This window comes from Chanos chanos, chromosome 7, assembly GCF_902362185.1.
Source record: "Chanos chanos chromosome 7, fChaCha1.1, whole genome shotgun sequence".
Classification (NCBI taxonomy): domain Eukaryota; kingdom Metazoa; phylum Chordata; class Actinopteri; order Gonorynchiformes; family Chanidae; genus Chanos; species Chanos chanos.
The window spans coordinates 14,600,031-14,615,489 of NC_044501.1; the positions used below are offsets into that span (position 1 = coordinate 14,600,031).

At 42.6% G+C, this 15,459-nt stretch overlaps 2 protein-coding genes across 2 annotated transcripts in view; both read right to left on the reverse strand.

The window, feature by feature from the left end:
• Positions 1-2,274: 2,274 nt before the first annotated feature.
• donson (DNA replication fork stabilization factor DONSON) lies at positions 2,275-8,307 on the reverse strand. The gene is made up of 10 exons (XM_030780931.1): positions 7,879-8,307; positions 7,504-7,581; positions 7,085-7,288; positions 6,434-6,612; positions 5,963-6,141; positions 5,219-5,331; positions 4,914-5,032; positions 4,294-4,492; positions 2,653-2,868; positions 2,275-2,412 (listed from the first exon to the last, which is right to left on the reverse strand). The coding sequence occupies exons 1-10, from the start codon at positions 8,305-8,307 to the stop codon at positions 2,275-2,277; spliced, it is 1,854 nt and encodes a 617-aa protein (XP_030636791.1).
• A 3,467-nt stretch (positions 8,308-11,774) lies between these two features.
• runx1 (RUNX family transcription factor 1) overlaps positions 11,775-15,459 on the reverse strand; it is an 18,219-nt gene continuing 14,534 nt past the window's right edge. Inside the window, exons 6-7 of the mRNA XM_030779710.1 lie at positions 12,759-12,884; positions 11,775-12,392 (exon numbers count right to left, since the gene is read on the reverse strand). Of these exons, the coding sequence (XP_030635570.1) occupies positions 11,881-12,392; positions 12,759-12,884 (638 nt within the window). The 3' untranslated portion in view covers positions 11,775-11,880. The remainder of the gene's footprint in view (positions 12,393-12,758; positions 12,885-15,459) is intronic.

Sequence of the window (15,459 nt, forward strand, 5' to 3'; positions counted from 1 at the left end):
CTTTATGACGTGAAACCACCCCGTGTATTTATGATAACCAAATTACAGTAGTACCCCTTAGGAGTTTAAAATTTTTACAACGCCCATAAAAGCGCGAAAGTACCGTTAAGCATAAAATGCTAAGCAAGAACTACGAAAACAGTGAAGTTATCACACCCTGAATCATACTTCTATTCTTAACCTTTTCGTTGAAAATATTTGAGAATGAAATATTCATAGAGAATATCGGAAAATTTGCGAGACGCGCTCTCATTACAAATATGCCAGGCTGATCTCAGCATATCCAAGCGCAGGGAACTTTGCTTGCATAAGGGGAAACGACTGCGCAGGGTCCCCGTATAGTTTACCGTGCATGTCACAATATATCGGTAACCAAAGGTGTACTTACCGAATTGCACGTTATCGCGCTGAGATAAACGAATCAACATAAGAACCGCGACGCGTTGCATAGGCTTCCGATGCTCAAATACTGTCTTTTTTTAGATGTCATTCACAGAGGTTCGGTAGTTCTCGCGTTTCAATGGATTGCATTAAATTACAATTAAGTTACCCTAGAGCAGCGATAAATGCTTAGTTGGCTGCAATGGTAGTATGTGTATCACATGTGGCCATGCAGTCATATTTGGCAACGAGCACAGCGTGCACATATATAACTTGACTACCGCTTGACTGTACGCTGAGGAAACAATCGCAGATGTAAAAGTTACATATACACCAGTACCCTTCACATGTTATTTTCTCCGAATGCACATATGACCACGAAAATATTTGGGGCGTACATATAGATTGTGCTTCGTAATGGATAGGTACAGGTGAACACGGTTTGATCAATAATCTACTTAGTTTACATCTATGGCTGCACTTACACGGCTCCCCACTTCGTATTATTAATATATAGTTATGCAGATTGGCGTGAGGGAAATTTAAGACGTTGGTCCACATGGAGCAGAAACTACTCTACTCCACAGCACGCGGGCCTCAACAGCAGCAGTCTCAGTTCAGGAAGACTCAATAACTCTTGCAGTCTAAATACGGATCGGCATTCATGAAGTAACTAAACATTTTTCCTTGACCTTATGCATGTCAAGAGTACACAGAGCTATTGTCAGTCAAGTTGCATGATGGCAACATTACGCTATCGTTAAACTATCCTGACTACTGTATTTCAGGAATTGCTTGCCTCAGGAAAACGATTCGGTGAGATTCAGCTGACAAGCTTTTGATAATGTCGGACTGTATATTACCAAATGCAAGTAATAATCATGCTTCAAAGTTACTGTGCTGAGATAAAATAAAAATAAAAACAAACAAACTTAAAAACAGCAGCCTGTTTAATTAAATACAACACCATGCACACAAGTAAAATCACAAGACCACAATATTATTTAAAATATCACTCCACATTTTATGCTGTTTCTAAACAGTCCTTTTAAACTCCCTGTCAAGGCAAGTCCCTCTCTATTTTGATATGTTACGCTAGTTCATACAATTAATTAAAAAACATCTGTTGCACCACTGGATTTAAGTGTTAATCCAGAGCAGTCAATTCTGATCCGCACAAAATACAATAGCAATACGTCTAGTCATAGCAGTGGCTAAACATCCTGGCATGATACACGCTTTAGTTTATTGTTGGAAAGGAGGATAAAAGTCTAAACCTATAACTCCTGTGATAGCCTTTTTTAAAGGAGAGATAAGGCCACGCAAACCAGAATTCAGAGCACGTTCAGAGTCACATTTACGCCATTTTTAACACCCGTGGGTGTCAACGTGCACTTTTCAAGTCACTGTCACCGATACATTTTGGCAGTCAGACGAGAGATGCGAGAACACCCTTGTCCATCTGTTGAAAAAAGTCCCGACTTGAGACGAGCTTACAGCGCATGCTGAAGTGCCAGCCTGTTGGCAGAGACTGGATGGGAAAGCAGTCTTCTGTGGCAGAAAGATACATTTTTAAGTTGAAGATGTGTGCGGTACGTCAGACTTCAGTAAACACCAAGACCGCAAACGCTCAGAATACACACAATACTCTCTCAGACAACATGAGTGCCTGCGCTGGCAGGCTAAGTGTGGAAGGTTTTTTTAGAACACGCTGATTAGAGGACATCTCATTTCGCGAAAAGATTTTTTCGTGCTGATGGATGGCATGCCCATAGAGACAAACGTGTTTCAGTTCATTCCAGTCTCGAGGAAACTTCGGAGCCGTGGATTTTCCCGTGGGAGGTAAGGTAAGGTGAGGTAGGGTATGTGTTTATGGTTGCGTGAGAAGGGCCATCATGTCCTCCAGGTGTAGGAGTAGTCCCTCATGTGTAGCTGTCTCAGGGCAGACTTGCCCAGTGTGCTCAGCTCTGAAAGCTGCTTTACTGTGCTCTGCTGAAGACCGCACCTGCTCAAGTCCTCCACCACTGCATCCTGCAGAGGAAGAGCGGGGGGGAAATAAAAGCATTAATATGGGAAAACAGAGCAAAACACACCTCTACATAAATCACTAAGCGTATGTGCGTACCATAGCTGCTAAAAAGCCTCTTTGGTTTGATGAATCATAACGAGGTGGTGAGAACTGTTCTGGAGGAGCTGGTCTCATATGTATTTGTCTTTGTCCGTGTGTGTGTGTGTGTGTGCGTGTGTGTTTAGACAAATCACTGAACTGACCTGTGGTCTGGGATCGGAGATTTTGCACACAGGGACGTTGAGAACAGCCGTCGGTTCGTGAGTGTACAGGCCCACCGAGAAACTGCCTCTCTGTGAAGGCCTGAGGAGTTGCGTGAGGCTGTGAACAGCATGAGGCATGATGGGACCTGTCACCTCCAGACTGCATACATCCTGGTAACCAGTCCTCACCTGGGTCTTCACATTCACACAGCGTGCCTGCAGTCACACACACACACACACACACACACACACACACACACACACACACACACAAATGCAGTGAATGAAAAGAGAGATACAAGACACGTCTATTGTCAAAACAAACAGATAAGAGATTCTGACAGGAATATGTTACGGCCTAGGGCTGAACGATTTGGGGAAGATATCTAATTGAGATTTTTCTGACGGATATTGCAATTCGATTTTATTTGTGATATAATTTTTTAAAGTCAAGCCTCAGTTCAATATTCACTGTGTAATAGATTTAAAACATGAGATGGAGCATTACCACCTGAGATACCATCAAAATATTTACTCCAGTATATTCTAATGCAAGGAGGAAAACTTAAAGATATGGCTTCCAACATGTATTTATTAAATTTTTTTTATTACGTGGCTTTGTTGAATGCTCGATTCTGATTGGTCAATTACGGCATTCTATGGTCTGCTATTTCTGAATACCAGACCATTGCTACGGACACAGCTCTGAACACTAACGGGCTATTTTTTATTAGTCAGATTATTATTTTTGTGTCTAATTATTGATTTCTTTAGTAAGCAGAGGAGTAATAAGCCAACGGTCATTATTGCGAAATAAACCCCGAGAGGGTGATGTAAGACCCCGACGCGAATCACCTTGTCAGGCTTTATCTCGCAATAATGACCAGCTCACTGTACATTATCCCTTACTTAACTGGCATAGAACTTAGAACAATTATCTCAAAACCTGAGACTTTGTTAAGTTAAATAAACACAGAAAGTTAAATAAACACAGAAATAATAATTAAAAAAATAAAATAAAATAAAATAAATCATTGGCTCAAGCGGAGACCATTTTTCCACACCACTAATGTAACGTTTTCCTTGGGTTTCATGTGTTTTTTGCTGGTGGGCGTATACACAGTCGCCTTGGGTCACTTCTGATTGGTGAGCATGACTTGTACACGAGGAGCACGGCACTTCTGATTGGTGAGCATGACTGTCACACAAGGAGGATGGCATAAATTTGTAAAACCATTGACACGACAGGTTAAACCCTAGGTCAGACACGCTGTGTAAGGTAGGCCTATATCATACATCACAGCATTTTGCGATTCGCTAATCGCACTGTTTCAAATCGTGATTTCAATTTGAAATCGATTAATCGTTCAGCCCTATTACTGCCATAAAGCAAAATGAAATTTCATGTTCTGTGTTTATTGAAATGAAACAGAAAATAAAGAACCTTTTTGGTTTTAAGTTAAGAAATGTATGTACAACATTCAGGTGAACTAAAGTGAACTACAGTGAATTCTTGTGGCTTTGGAGGCTGTCTGATATGTCACTTACAGACCATAAATTAAGACAGATTACACCCAAAACAAAACAGGTAAATTCAATCAACACTTGCAAACTTTGCAAGCGCCGCCATACATGTCTCACCTTGAGTGTTTGCAGGGTGGCCCCTCTGAAGGCGGTTGGCGCCAGGAGAGTGGGGGGCAGACCTGCTTGGCATCCTGCCGCTGCCACCAGGCTCTTACAGTTAATGAGAAAGTTGAGGAGAGTGAAAGTGTTGGAACCTTCAACTAAGACCACAGATTCGGGTCGGTGGTCCAGACGAACCTCACTGTGTTCTTTACGGCTGGGAAGAGGTGGGTTAAGGAAGACGGCCCTTGTATTCAAAGGAACACGTGTTACCTTGGCTAATGCTCTGCCGTGTAACTAGAAAGGCACTGGATAGGAGACAGCACTGTTGTACTAGCTCAACTAAGAGGGCTTTACAAAGTTTAGACCAAATACATATTAAGTAAGATGATGGGGTTGTCTGGGGAACGCATAAACTAAAAAACCGCATAAGATGACCAGTATAAATAAACATAGAACCGCACAATACGATGCCTTAAACTTTGAAGATATAAGAGCTTTTGTGCATATACACCACTGGGTAACACATGGTTTACATGTGTGCATGGTTTACAGTGCTTTCTCCCTGGTATACACACACACACACGTATACACACACAAATATAAACACACAGATCACTTCTCAAACTTAAGGATACAGTTTGATGGAAAGTGCATCTGGCTTTTTTATCTTGTCTTGGACCCCCATCTCCTTCAACCAGGAAAACCCACCGTCCTCCTCATCATCATCATCATCATCATCATTATCACAATCATCCTCCTTGTCACTATTCTCGCCAGAGCTGCAGTTGAGAAGAAAGAGAGAGAAAAAAAATCAATATCACATTTCATATATTCTACACACCTGAACCTTTATGCATGGAGCATGTGTATGTTTCATTGCATGTAATGGTAAATAATTCTAGTCATGCGATATCTGTTTCCGTGTGGCTATGACTCACACAGCAGTGCGCTCCTCCTCTCCCTCTGTCTGCTGTGAATCCTCATTGAGCTGTGAGGAGCTACTCTCCTTGCTCTTCTTCTTCTCCTCCAGCAGGGGGAGCGTGAACTCTATCCCTGCACACACAGGCATGGACAAACACAACGCAGTTATGGTCATGGTTTGTTTCACTCCTCTGAGAGTGGCCCCATGGAGCGTCATCCCACGCTTAGAGCTATAGTACGAGACCCAGTTCGGACATGTGGCTGAGTCCGTACAGTCAGTGAAGCTCCTGCGTTAGGCCGCTGCCACCGCACACCTTTGTTCTGAGAGCGCTCAGCTGCCGGAGGGTTCCGTCGGGCTGAACCACTGCACGTTGTTTTACCCATTATGAAATGAGAGTGAGAATACAAACTATCTGGAGACACTAGAGGATCTATCTGATGCGTTGAATTGGGTAAAGGATTGAGGCAACTAAAAAGACTTGTTAAAAATGTATGTATGTATCTTGGTGCTAGGAGACATTTAGACATATTTGTTGTCACAGATGTTAGCAGGTAAAACGCAAGAAAATATTAAAATTTTCACAGTCAGGGGTCTCACAATCATACTGGAAGAAAAGCCGGCAAAAAACATGGTCCTCCGTGAGCTCTGGACGACAGGCCATATTGCGGTTACATGCAGCTATGAAACTGTGAGTGCGGTCTAGATAAAGACTGAATCCTGCCAAGTCGTTCAGGTAAAATGGGATTTGTCAGGCGCCCTTACCATCTGCTTTCATGGCCTCGCGGAGCCCCCTGGTGGTTGGGGAGAGCAGAGCAGTGATGCCCGTGGTTCCACTTAGGCCAGCAGCACGGAACAGCACGGTGAACTGGTAGGAGCATATGTAGAAATAAGGACAGAGTCTAGCCTTCACCAGACTGTACAGAGATGTAAGACTCGACGACCTGTGAGAAAGGAATACAAACCAGTCAAGAGGTGCCCTCAATACTATTTCCTGTTGTTTAGAGACCACCTTAACTAATCTATGCAAGCTCTTTAAGTCATGACAATAAAAGTTTTAAACACCTCAAACGCACTGTTATATCTCAATAACTCAAGATTATCCACTGAACTCTCTAACTCTCTCTTATTCAGCATATGTTTAAAACTCCTAAATATATAGACTCGTACAGATAACACTAGCAAACTGTAACCAAACACTCAATTCCTCACACAGTATGCACCAAGATTACTCACCATTCACTCATCAGACTTTGCTGTAAGGCAGAGTCCTGGGCCCAGGGTGTGGCCTTTCCAGAGAACTTGCGCTCTGCTCCAATCCTGGGGAAAAGTGGCAGCCAGGGAAGGGATGGGTGTTGCCAGTACTGAAGACATTGCTGAAAACCATAGCGAAGTTCCGTACAGCCCCGAGGGTCCTGGACCGCACACAGACACCATGGAATAAACACATTTTCATAATGTAATGCGTGTGTTCTCTTGAAAGGATTCGTTCTTGGTTACAACATGTAAAGAAACATTGTGATGAGAAGAAGCAGTTCCATCTTTCAAAGTTGAGTCAGCTCCATTTTTTTATGATTTTGTGTTTTTTTTAAAGGCATTAAGCATCACTTAGAACCCTGGGCCCACGATCTTGTGTGAAAATCCATGGCAACAGCAGCAAACAAACACGCTCTGCAGCTGTTACTTTTCAATAACACAAATAATCTAAATCCAATAATAATCAAATAAAACGAATAATTACGCAGCAATAGCAAACATCTGTTCATTTCAAATCATAAAAACACTCTGTAACTAGACTGTAAAAACATACTCAAACCCTATTGTCGGAGTTGTCCACTGTTTGTTTCGTGTGTGTGTGTGTAAACCACCCACGATGCCCATCATTACCTGTATGTTCTGAGGGATGCTGGCATGCTGTGCCCTGCAGTGCTGACTCAGCCCCTGGGCCTCCTCCTGTGCTCTTGGATGTTCAGCCCAGGAGAAAGACTGGGGAGAAGTGAAGAGAAGTCTGGTCTTCAGGCTCCAGTCAGCCGGGTACTCACTACAAATTCCCACAGAGGCTTCATCACTTACAGTCTGGGCCTGAGGACTCTACAGAAAGTTATGAGATATTTCACAATGGTTGAAAAATTGAACAAAGAATGTTGATTAAGGCAAAGTGTGCCTCTTTGTGAAATATTTTTGCAAATAGTTGTAGATTACAATATGTGCATCTGTAAATAATTAATAATTAATTAAGCCTCCCGTAACAGCTGCAAAAATAAGAATGTTGAGTATTACACCTAAACTTGCACTTAAATACACACCTTCAAAATCGGAGTGGACTTTCTATCTTCGAATGAGTCTTCCTCAAACAAAGAATCGTCCTCTGAAACGGAAGCTTTCTGTGGCTGAGTGAGTTAAAGAGACACAAGTTATTATACTGTCATACTGTACTAGCTAAACCTAACTCGGTTACAATAGGTACAGAAATAATTCTGCAACAGCACTTGATCATTTGTTGCAGAAAAAATATACCTGCTCAAAACACCACAAAAGGCCCTAACTATGTATTTAGTTAACATCTTGTTGTTGGCTTAGCCGTTAGCTAGTACTTAGGAATACAATGGGAAGTGCCATACAGAGAAGTTCGGGTGCAAGTAAATTGTTTATAAGAGAGGCAAGGCTAAAAACATCTTTACCTTTGGCACGTCTTTGCTTTGTCTCACGGCATCGAGGAGCTGCTCACTAAATGACAGTGCTGGAACGCTGTTAACACACTGTTCTGTCACATTTTCTCCCTTGCATTCAACAGAAACGACAGATCTTTTATATACCAGTGCGTCTGCATCTGCATCAGAACACGATATAACTCTCTTCTTAGGGCTGTTGAAAGTATTCTCAATGTTCGCGAAAGGATTTCTACGCTTTACTCCTCCGGTGATTTTTCCCTGGGCGCTGGACAGAGGTCCAGGAGAGAACGGCCTAACTCCTGCTATCGATAAACCAGGGTTTGAAACAGCGCTTTGGGCGCTCGAAGCAACTCCTTCACTCCGTGCTCTTTTCCGCCGCATTCGAAGAATTTCAGACGGCCTTTTAAAACTCGGAGAGTAACCAGCCTGCTCCGACATTTTTAAGAAGATCACTTCGGAATAAGTTTAAAAAAAAAAAGAATTCAGATGACAGAATAGCCTTCTTGTGCTAAAATACAACACTGGGTAAGCTCAGTGTTTTGTTTCCTCTCCTGCGAGCATTACAAATTTTGCGCGCGAACCACATGACGTCAGAGTGTCGCGTCTACAGAGACTGTAGAATGACATGCGCACTCGGGCAAAAGTGTTTTGAGCTTTTACATAAAAACACATATGATATATTGACGTGTCATGAAAAAGAGCACAGTATTTGTAAGACATCCCTTTTAAAAAAAAATAAAAGTTACTTTAAAATGATTTCTGTTATCCTTGAGTTGTCATCGTGAACAGAGTTCTCCAAGCATTTTTTTTTTCAGAGTCTGTAACGGAAATTTCAACTTTCTTGAAGCTATTACAACTGAGTTATGTAACCTCAGGTACCTGTTCGGTAGTCAGGTATCTGTTTGAGATGTTCAGTAAAGCATGTATTTCTCTTTGAATAAATGATGCTTTGTCGCCATCTTCTGGGCAATAATAAGTTATATAAGTCACAGTTCCGTACTGAAGGGGGGTCAAGTTAACAAGACTATATCTTTTAAAGTGGTTACAAGAAAATAAAGGTTAAAACAGCCCAATGGCTCATTTGAAAACCTATTTAATCAGTCTTTTTAATTCAAGTGTTTAGAACATATAGGCAATGTTATTTTATGCAAATCATATGTAAAATACGATTAATATCCGTATATGATATGTTAATATACTGGCGCCCCTTTGCTCGGCCATCTCCTCTTCCTTCAATATGTCAGCGATGAGATTAATGCGAGGGCGCCGACTCTCTTCACGGTTAATTTCCTGCTGATTATAATAAACGTTTGCGATTAATCACTGGGTGAAATCTCCTAGCTGAGCTGACACAGCTTTGAGACGTTAGCAGCTCTAATATTGATTATTTTACGGTCAAAGACGATGACAAAATGAACCCTCTGTTTGATGGATGGTCTGTAATTGATGTGTGCGAGACCTTCATGCTATACAAGTCTTTATCTTTTAAAATATGAAAAATGGGAGATGGAAGTGGTATATTTCTTAATGGCCTGTATTATAAAATAAATGCATGTATATCTTAAAAACTCAAGCAAATCCTCCCCCAGTTATTTCATTAATTTAACTTGCTTTTTAAAATTTCAGTGTAGTCTGTAGTATCAACTGAAATGACACTGATTGCCATTTGCATAACGGATTAATTGGTGTGATAAAACATATACGAATACCGTGTATTAATATAAATGTAATTTTGTGTTATTTTTGATTTGTTATTCACCAGATCTTCCTTAAAACAAGATGCTTTCTACACCTCTCTTAATATATGGAATGCACTGTGAACAAATCATTCTTGCTCAGGGTACTAACTGCTGCTTAAAAACAACAGTATTAAACAGCAGTTATTAACAAAAGTAGGCCTAGAAGAGGACTTCTTTCTAATTACAATGTACCAAGTACACACACACACACACACACGCACACACCAGAGAGAGAGAGAGAGAGAGAGAGAGAGAGAGAGAGAGAGAGAGAGAGAGAGAGAGACAAGTGTGTGTGTGTGTGTGTGTGTGTTTGGGGATGGGTGGTGGTGTCATGCTGCTGCTCTCACACCCTGAGCTCTTTTTATAAAGATGATTTGGTTTTATGGAGCTTGGCTTGACTCCTAGAGCAGGATTAGAGTTTCGGTCCTTCAGTCCCTTTATACTGAGTGTTGGGACAGAGCTGCCTTTATACAGTTATAGTAGTCTTCCTTCTCCTGTGGTCCTGTGTGTGCTTGTGTGTGTGTTTGTGTGTGAGAGAGAGAGAGAGAGAGAGAGAAAGAGAGAGAGGGAGAGAGAGAGAGAGAAGAGAATGAAAACTGTATGTTTGGCTGTAGGGCAGTGTTGACTGGCACAGGGCAGGTCAGGGCTTGTCTGCCTGTCTGTGTAAATTCTTCCTGGGTCAGGAATAGCACACAGGGGCCTAGGCCGTGGGAGGGGGTGTCAATAGCTGGCACATGTTCAGTAGCTAAGCAGTTCTTGTCCCATCAGCACAAGATGACACTGAAAGTGAGAGGCACAGTGATATGAGAGAGGGAAAATGAGAGAGAGAGAGAGCGAGAGAGAGAGAGAGAAAATAGAATATTCTGCTATACTGTATGATCTAATTTGAGAGCTTTGACACAATCCCTTCTGTTAAACTGCTGGGTGAAACAGATTTGAGAATGAATATGAGTAGAGCTGATAGTAGAGCTACACAAAGGGCCAAGAACATAATGGCTGAATACTACATCATGAGCTATATTAAGGCTATTGTGGGAAGCTCAGTGATGTTTTTCAAATTATCTAGGTTTTGCATAAGTGCATTATACAAAATTACTGCATGTGCTACTTGTGACTTCAAAATAAAGATAACACAATAACTTAAGACACTGAAAAAAAACACTTCTTTTACTGTTTTTCACAAAAATGTTTTATATCCATAAAATAAAGCAGAATTGGAGAAAAAAAACATTTAAAGCTTCGTTTCTGCAAGTCTTTTTTTTTTTTTTTTTTCGTGAAGTGTGGAAGTCAAAGACAGTGTTGTGTAATAGGCAGCTGATGACATCAAACGATCATGATCCAGTGATGTCATCAGTGAGTAATTTACAACCAAGAGGCTATTTACACAGAGGTTTCCTGTCAGACCTTTTCCATCCACATCCAACAAACCATTACTGGATGTGAGCAGACACTGACTGAAAATATTCGTATTATTCATGGTTACACTGAGGACGTGCCAGAGATGGAGAGAGACAGAGAGAGCATGAAAAGCCATGACCAGATAGACACACATAAACCTTGAATTGTGAACCAGTGTCTGTTGAAACTCTTGAGTGAATATAATTCTTGGCAAAAGGTCCGTTTCCTCTGTCCCAGTACAAACCTTAACAATTCTGAGTTATGGAAAAACAGAAATGATCCTGTCCAAGCAGAGAAACACACTGCAAGCTGGAGCTACACACAGTAGCCACTACAACTGTAAATGTGCAATGCTTTGTCATCCCATTCAAAATAGCCAACTATCCACAATAAGCATGGAATTTGGCCTTGCTGTTTGCTTTTTCTTTTCTTCATTTTTTTTTTAAAGTCTTTTCTTAAATAGGTTTGAGGATGAGCTAGGTGTACCATGGTGGACTGTGTAAACTGATTTTATAAAATGGCATCTTTTAAATTCGACAACAACATCTGTTTACAATCTGAATACAAAAGGCTGTGTCTGAGTCTGCTGTTTGTGTGTCAGGGTGTTCAAATGAACAATTACTATTACCATTGCAATAATAATAATAATATTAATAATTAATAATAATTAATAATAATAATAGACAAACTATCCACAGCTATTTAAAAAACAAAAACAAAAGGTGAGTCACATGCTCTGCTGTGTAAAGTCACAGTCTCTAGCCTGTGCATCGTTCTGACAAAGTTCTGATTGAGTCCTCTCCTCCAATAGAAAATCAGCTGCACAGCTCCCATTGGTCAGCACGCCGCCAGGCCACCGGACGGTCCACTGAACTCAGTAGGGTCGCCACACAGCTTCAGCAGACATGTTAGTGGGGGAGCTACTGTGGCTTCCCTCAGCCTCCACCACTCCCTCGCTCTGATTGGGCAGCGAGGGGTGGAGCAGAGTGGAGCCCGTGGAGGCATTCGTACAAGGGGGGAGGATGCGGGGAGGTGAACGCTCACCCCCGCCAGCCCCCCCCGCCATCATGGAGAATTGGTACGATCCGGCAGCAGTGCTATAATAGAGGTGGTAGGGAGGGGAGCCGGCCTGGAAGGGTCCACCCTGGCCTTGGGAGGAGCCGGTGGGGTAGGGAGGCGGAAGGTAGGTGTGGTAACGGCCTGTGGGGGCAGTCATGGGGGACATGCCGATGCCGATGGCGTTGGTGACGGGCGTGGGCGTGTAGGTGAAGGCGCCGGTGGGGTAGTGCATGCGAGGGTCGGAGAAGCGACCGTCGGGCAGGGAGGGCAGAGAAGAGAAGGGCCGTTCCAAACCCATGCGTGGGTCCGTGAATGTCAGGTCAGGACCTGCAGGGGGCAGCAGATAAACCGTTCAGATATACCGTATCAATACTTCACAACTCCCACACTCAGCTTTACTGTAACTACTGCTTCCAAAAAACATACAATGGAAGGAAGTCATAATGTGAAAACTAACTCACCTGTGCAAATATAAATAAACATTATCATTATTATTGTTGTTGAAGTTGTTGTTGCTGAATACTACTACTATTACAACAACAATAACAACAACAGCAACAACAAATTCTGTGTTGACTAACTTAACAAAAGCACAGTAAATAAACATTCACGCCCGTGCATGCAGATACTGATTGTTTACAGAAGAACGCAGAAAGTATGTGAATGTTTGTAGATAGCTGGGGAAAGCCTTACAGTGGATAGGGTTGCGACTGGGTGAGATTGGTGTTGTCGGGTGAACGGTCGGCGTGGAGATTTGACTCAGGTAAGGATAGGACTGCTCATAAGACCATGAGGGAGAGGTCTGCATCTGTCTGGAGTCTGAAAAAAATACCCCACTATGGTCATTATTTCAGTAATGACATAATACAGATTCATACACACCACACACACACACACACACACACACACACACACACACCCATGTACATATGCATTCCCTTTTCCACCAGTGTGTCAGACTACTCCACCACGTGTGGCTGTAACAAAGGCGATGCAGTTTAATGACTCTGGACTATAGACTGTGTTTGAAGTTCTTTTGATGTACACCTGGTGCTGAGATCTCCAACATAACACTACACGCTAAACACCTGGACTTGCAGTAGCTAAGTACTGTGTGTGCTAAGATGTGTTAACACAGATACGAGTGTGTATGAGACTGCTAGACAAAGAAAGAGAAAAAGAAAAAGAAAAAAAAAACAGTGAAAATGAAGAAGAAATCCTCTTAAAAACAATAAAAACGCAGTCAAAGAATAAGGAAGAGAGAGAGAGACTACGGGATGGGGATGGAGAGGAGGAGAGGAGGAGAGGAGGAGACGGACTGGGAGCGGAGGGGTTGGAGGGCTCTCTCCCCACGGTCTAATAAACACTCCCTGTCGCCTGCAGACTTCCAGACAGAGGGGAGGAGAGAGAACGATCAGAGAGGAAGCAAATTACACGCGGCGGCCAGAGACGCGGGCCCGTTTCAACTGCGGCCAGCTCTCTCTCTCCGGTGCCGGTTAAGGCCCGCTGCCAAAGGCTCCTCTAGTCTCCCCCCAGAGCCCCAGAAGCCCCCTCCTTTCCTGCCTCCTCTCCCGAGGTCCAGAGCTCTGATCTGGGGCAGGAGTCACACATGGCTGGGTGGGTGGCTTCAGGCGGAATTTCAGCATCCGGCTGCGTCGGCTCATTCAACTTTTTACTGGACTCCCACACACGAGTGCAGACACACACACACACAAACACACACACTCGCGTGCATGCGCACGCACACACACACACACACACACACACACACACACACACACACACGCACACAGCATAACGCAAGTGTGAGAGTACGTGGGCGAGCACATACACACACACACACAGCTTACTAGTCCCTGTGTTCTGAAGCCAAAAAGGGTAATCTCTCGGAAACAGTGATTACTTCAGAAATGAGTCAAATACTTGATTCTTGGATAAACCTCTCAGGCAATGACCTAGAATAATATCTGATTTCACCTGGTTGGTTTTACTTTCCTGAAGAATACCTTATTGCAAGGTGCTTTTCACAAGTGGGGATGTTATCTTACAATCTGCCTCACTAGCGGTCGTATTAACTTACACATATCTAATTACCATAAAATGCAAATCAGTCTCTCTTAAGAATAATTTTAGAACACATACGCAACATAATCATAACTCACAAAACAAAAAAAACAAAACCAAATTAAAAATCTGCGTCAAAGCTCTTTCAAACATAACCACACCCCTCAGTCCCACACACCTAAATGATCTTATTCAGAGTGCAAACTCTGCTACCAACGCATACATGAATCAAATCAGACAGCAGAGCTTAGACACACACTCCAAACATAAACTTCTTCAAAACCCAAACTTCCTCAAAAACTGCACGCATGTATGCAGAGGATTCACACACACACACACACAAAACTCTTGCATAAACACCAAAACAAACTTGCTACAACACACACACACACACACACACACACACACACACACACACACACACATATGCACACACGGCATGGCCGTGGCCCCAGCTGCTCCTGATTTTCTCTAATATGAAGAGAGAAGTAGCAGGGGAAAAGAGAGCGCATTTGAATGACTTAATAACGGTTTCCGCTGGCCAGGCTCCCACTGCTATTTCTGGCCCTGGGATCAGAGACCAACACACGAGGCAGGAAGCTTTCTGTTCCACAGACTTAGGAGTGCCCCAAATACTCCACCTCCACCACTCTCTCTTTCTCTCTCTCTCTCTCACTGTGCAATCCCTGCTCACTTTCTCCATATCACCATCCATCAAATGGCTGTTTCTCTCATTCAGCATCTTAGTCTTACTCTACAGAGAGAGTGTCTGACAGCCAGGCATTTTCATAATGACTGCCATAGAATGCTGTCACCATTGTCTAACTGTTAGGTTACGCGTAGGGATTTGCAAGATATTTAATGATCAGTCCAATATTACAAGCAATATGGGAGGACAGTGCACTAATGGAAACTTATACAGAAGTTAGAGATGTTGTTACTTTGTCAATGCAGGGTTTTGGGAATGACTAGAATCTTCTTCTCTTTTAGTGTCTTCTCTTTGGTTTTTACTATGTGGCATAGCTTTCTTTTCAGTGATCTTTTATGGTTGTTGTGTCTCGTATCTACAACTCTTCTCACTTGGTCATCATCGGGTGTTCTTGTTTCTCTCTCTTTTTCTCTTTTTATCATCCAACTGCCCTTCTGCTTCTCTCATGTGCTCATCGCTGTCTTTCAATCACTGTGGCTCTGTATCCATTTCCCTCTTTCTGAGGCCCACATTTTCACATCTCATCATCTGGACATCTCCATGCACTGACTGTTCTCTTGTTCTGACTCTCCTGGACACTCAGAGTAACACTCAGAATATTATTGGAACATCATAACCATG

Bases quoted from the DNA above. Each gene is read 5' to 3' on its own strand.
- donson (XM_030780931.1), bottom strand. From the start codon at position 8,307: ATGTCGGAGCAGGCTGGTTACTCTCCGAGTTTTAAAAGGCCGTCTGAA. The intron at 6,142-6,433 runs GTGAGTAATCTT...CCTTTCTCACAG, and splicing joins CAAAGTCTGATGAGTGAATG to GTCGTCGAGTCTTACATCTC. The intron at 2,869-4,293 runs GTGAGACATGTA...GTGTGACTGCAG, and splicing joins CCACCCTGCAAACACTCAAG to GCACGCTGTGTGAATGTGAA.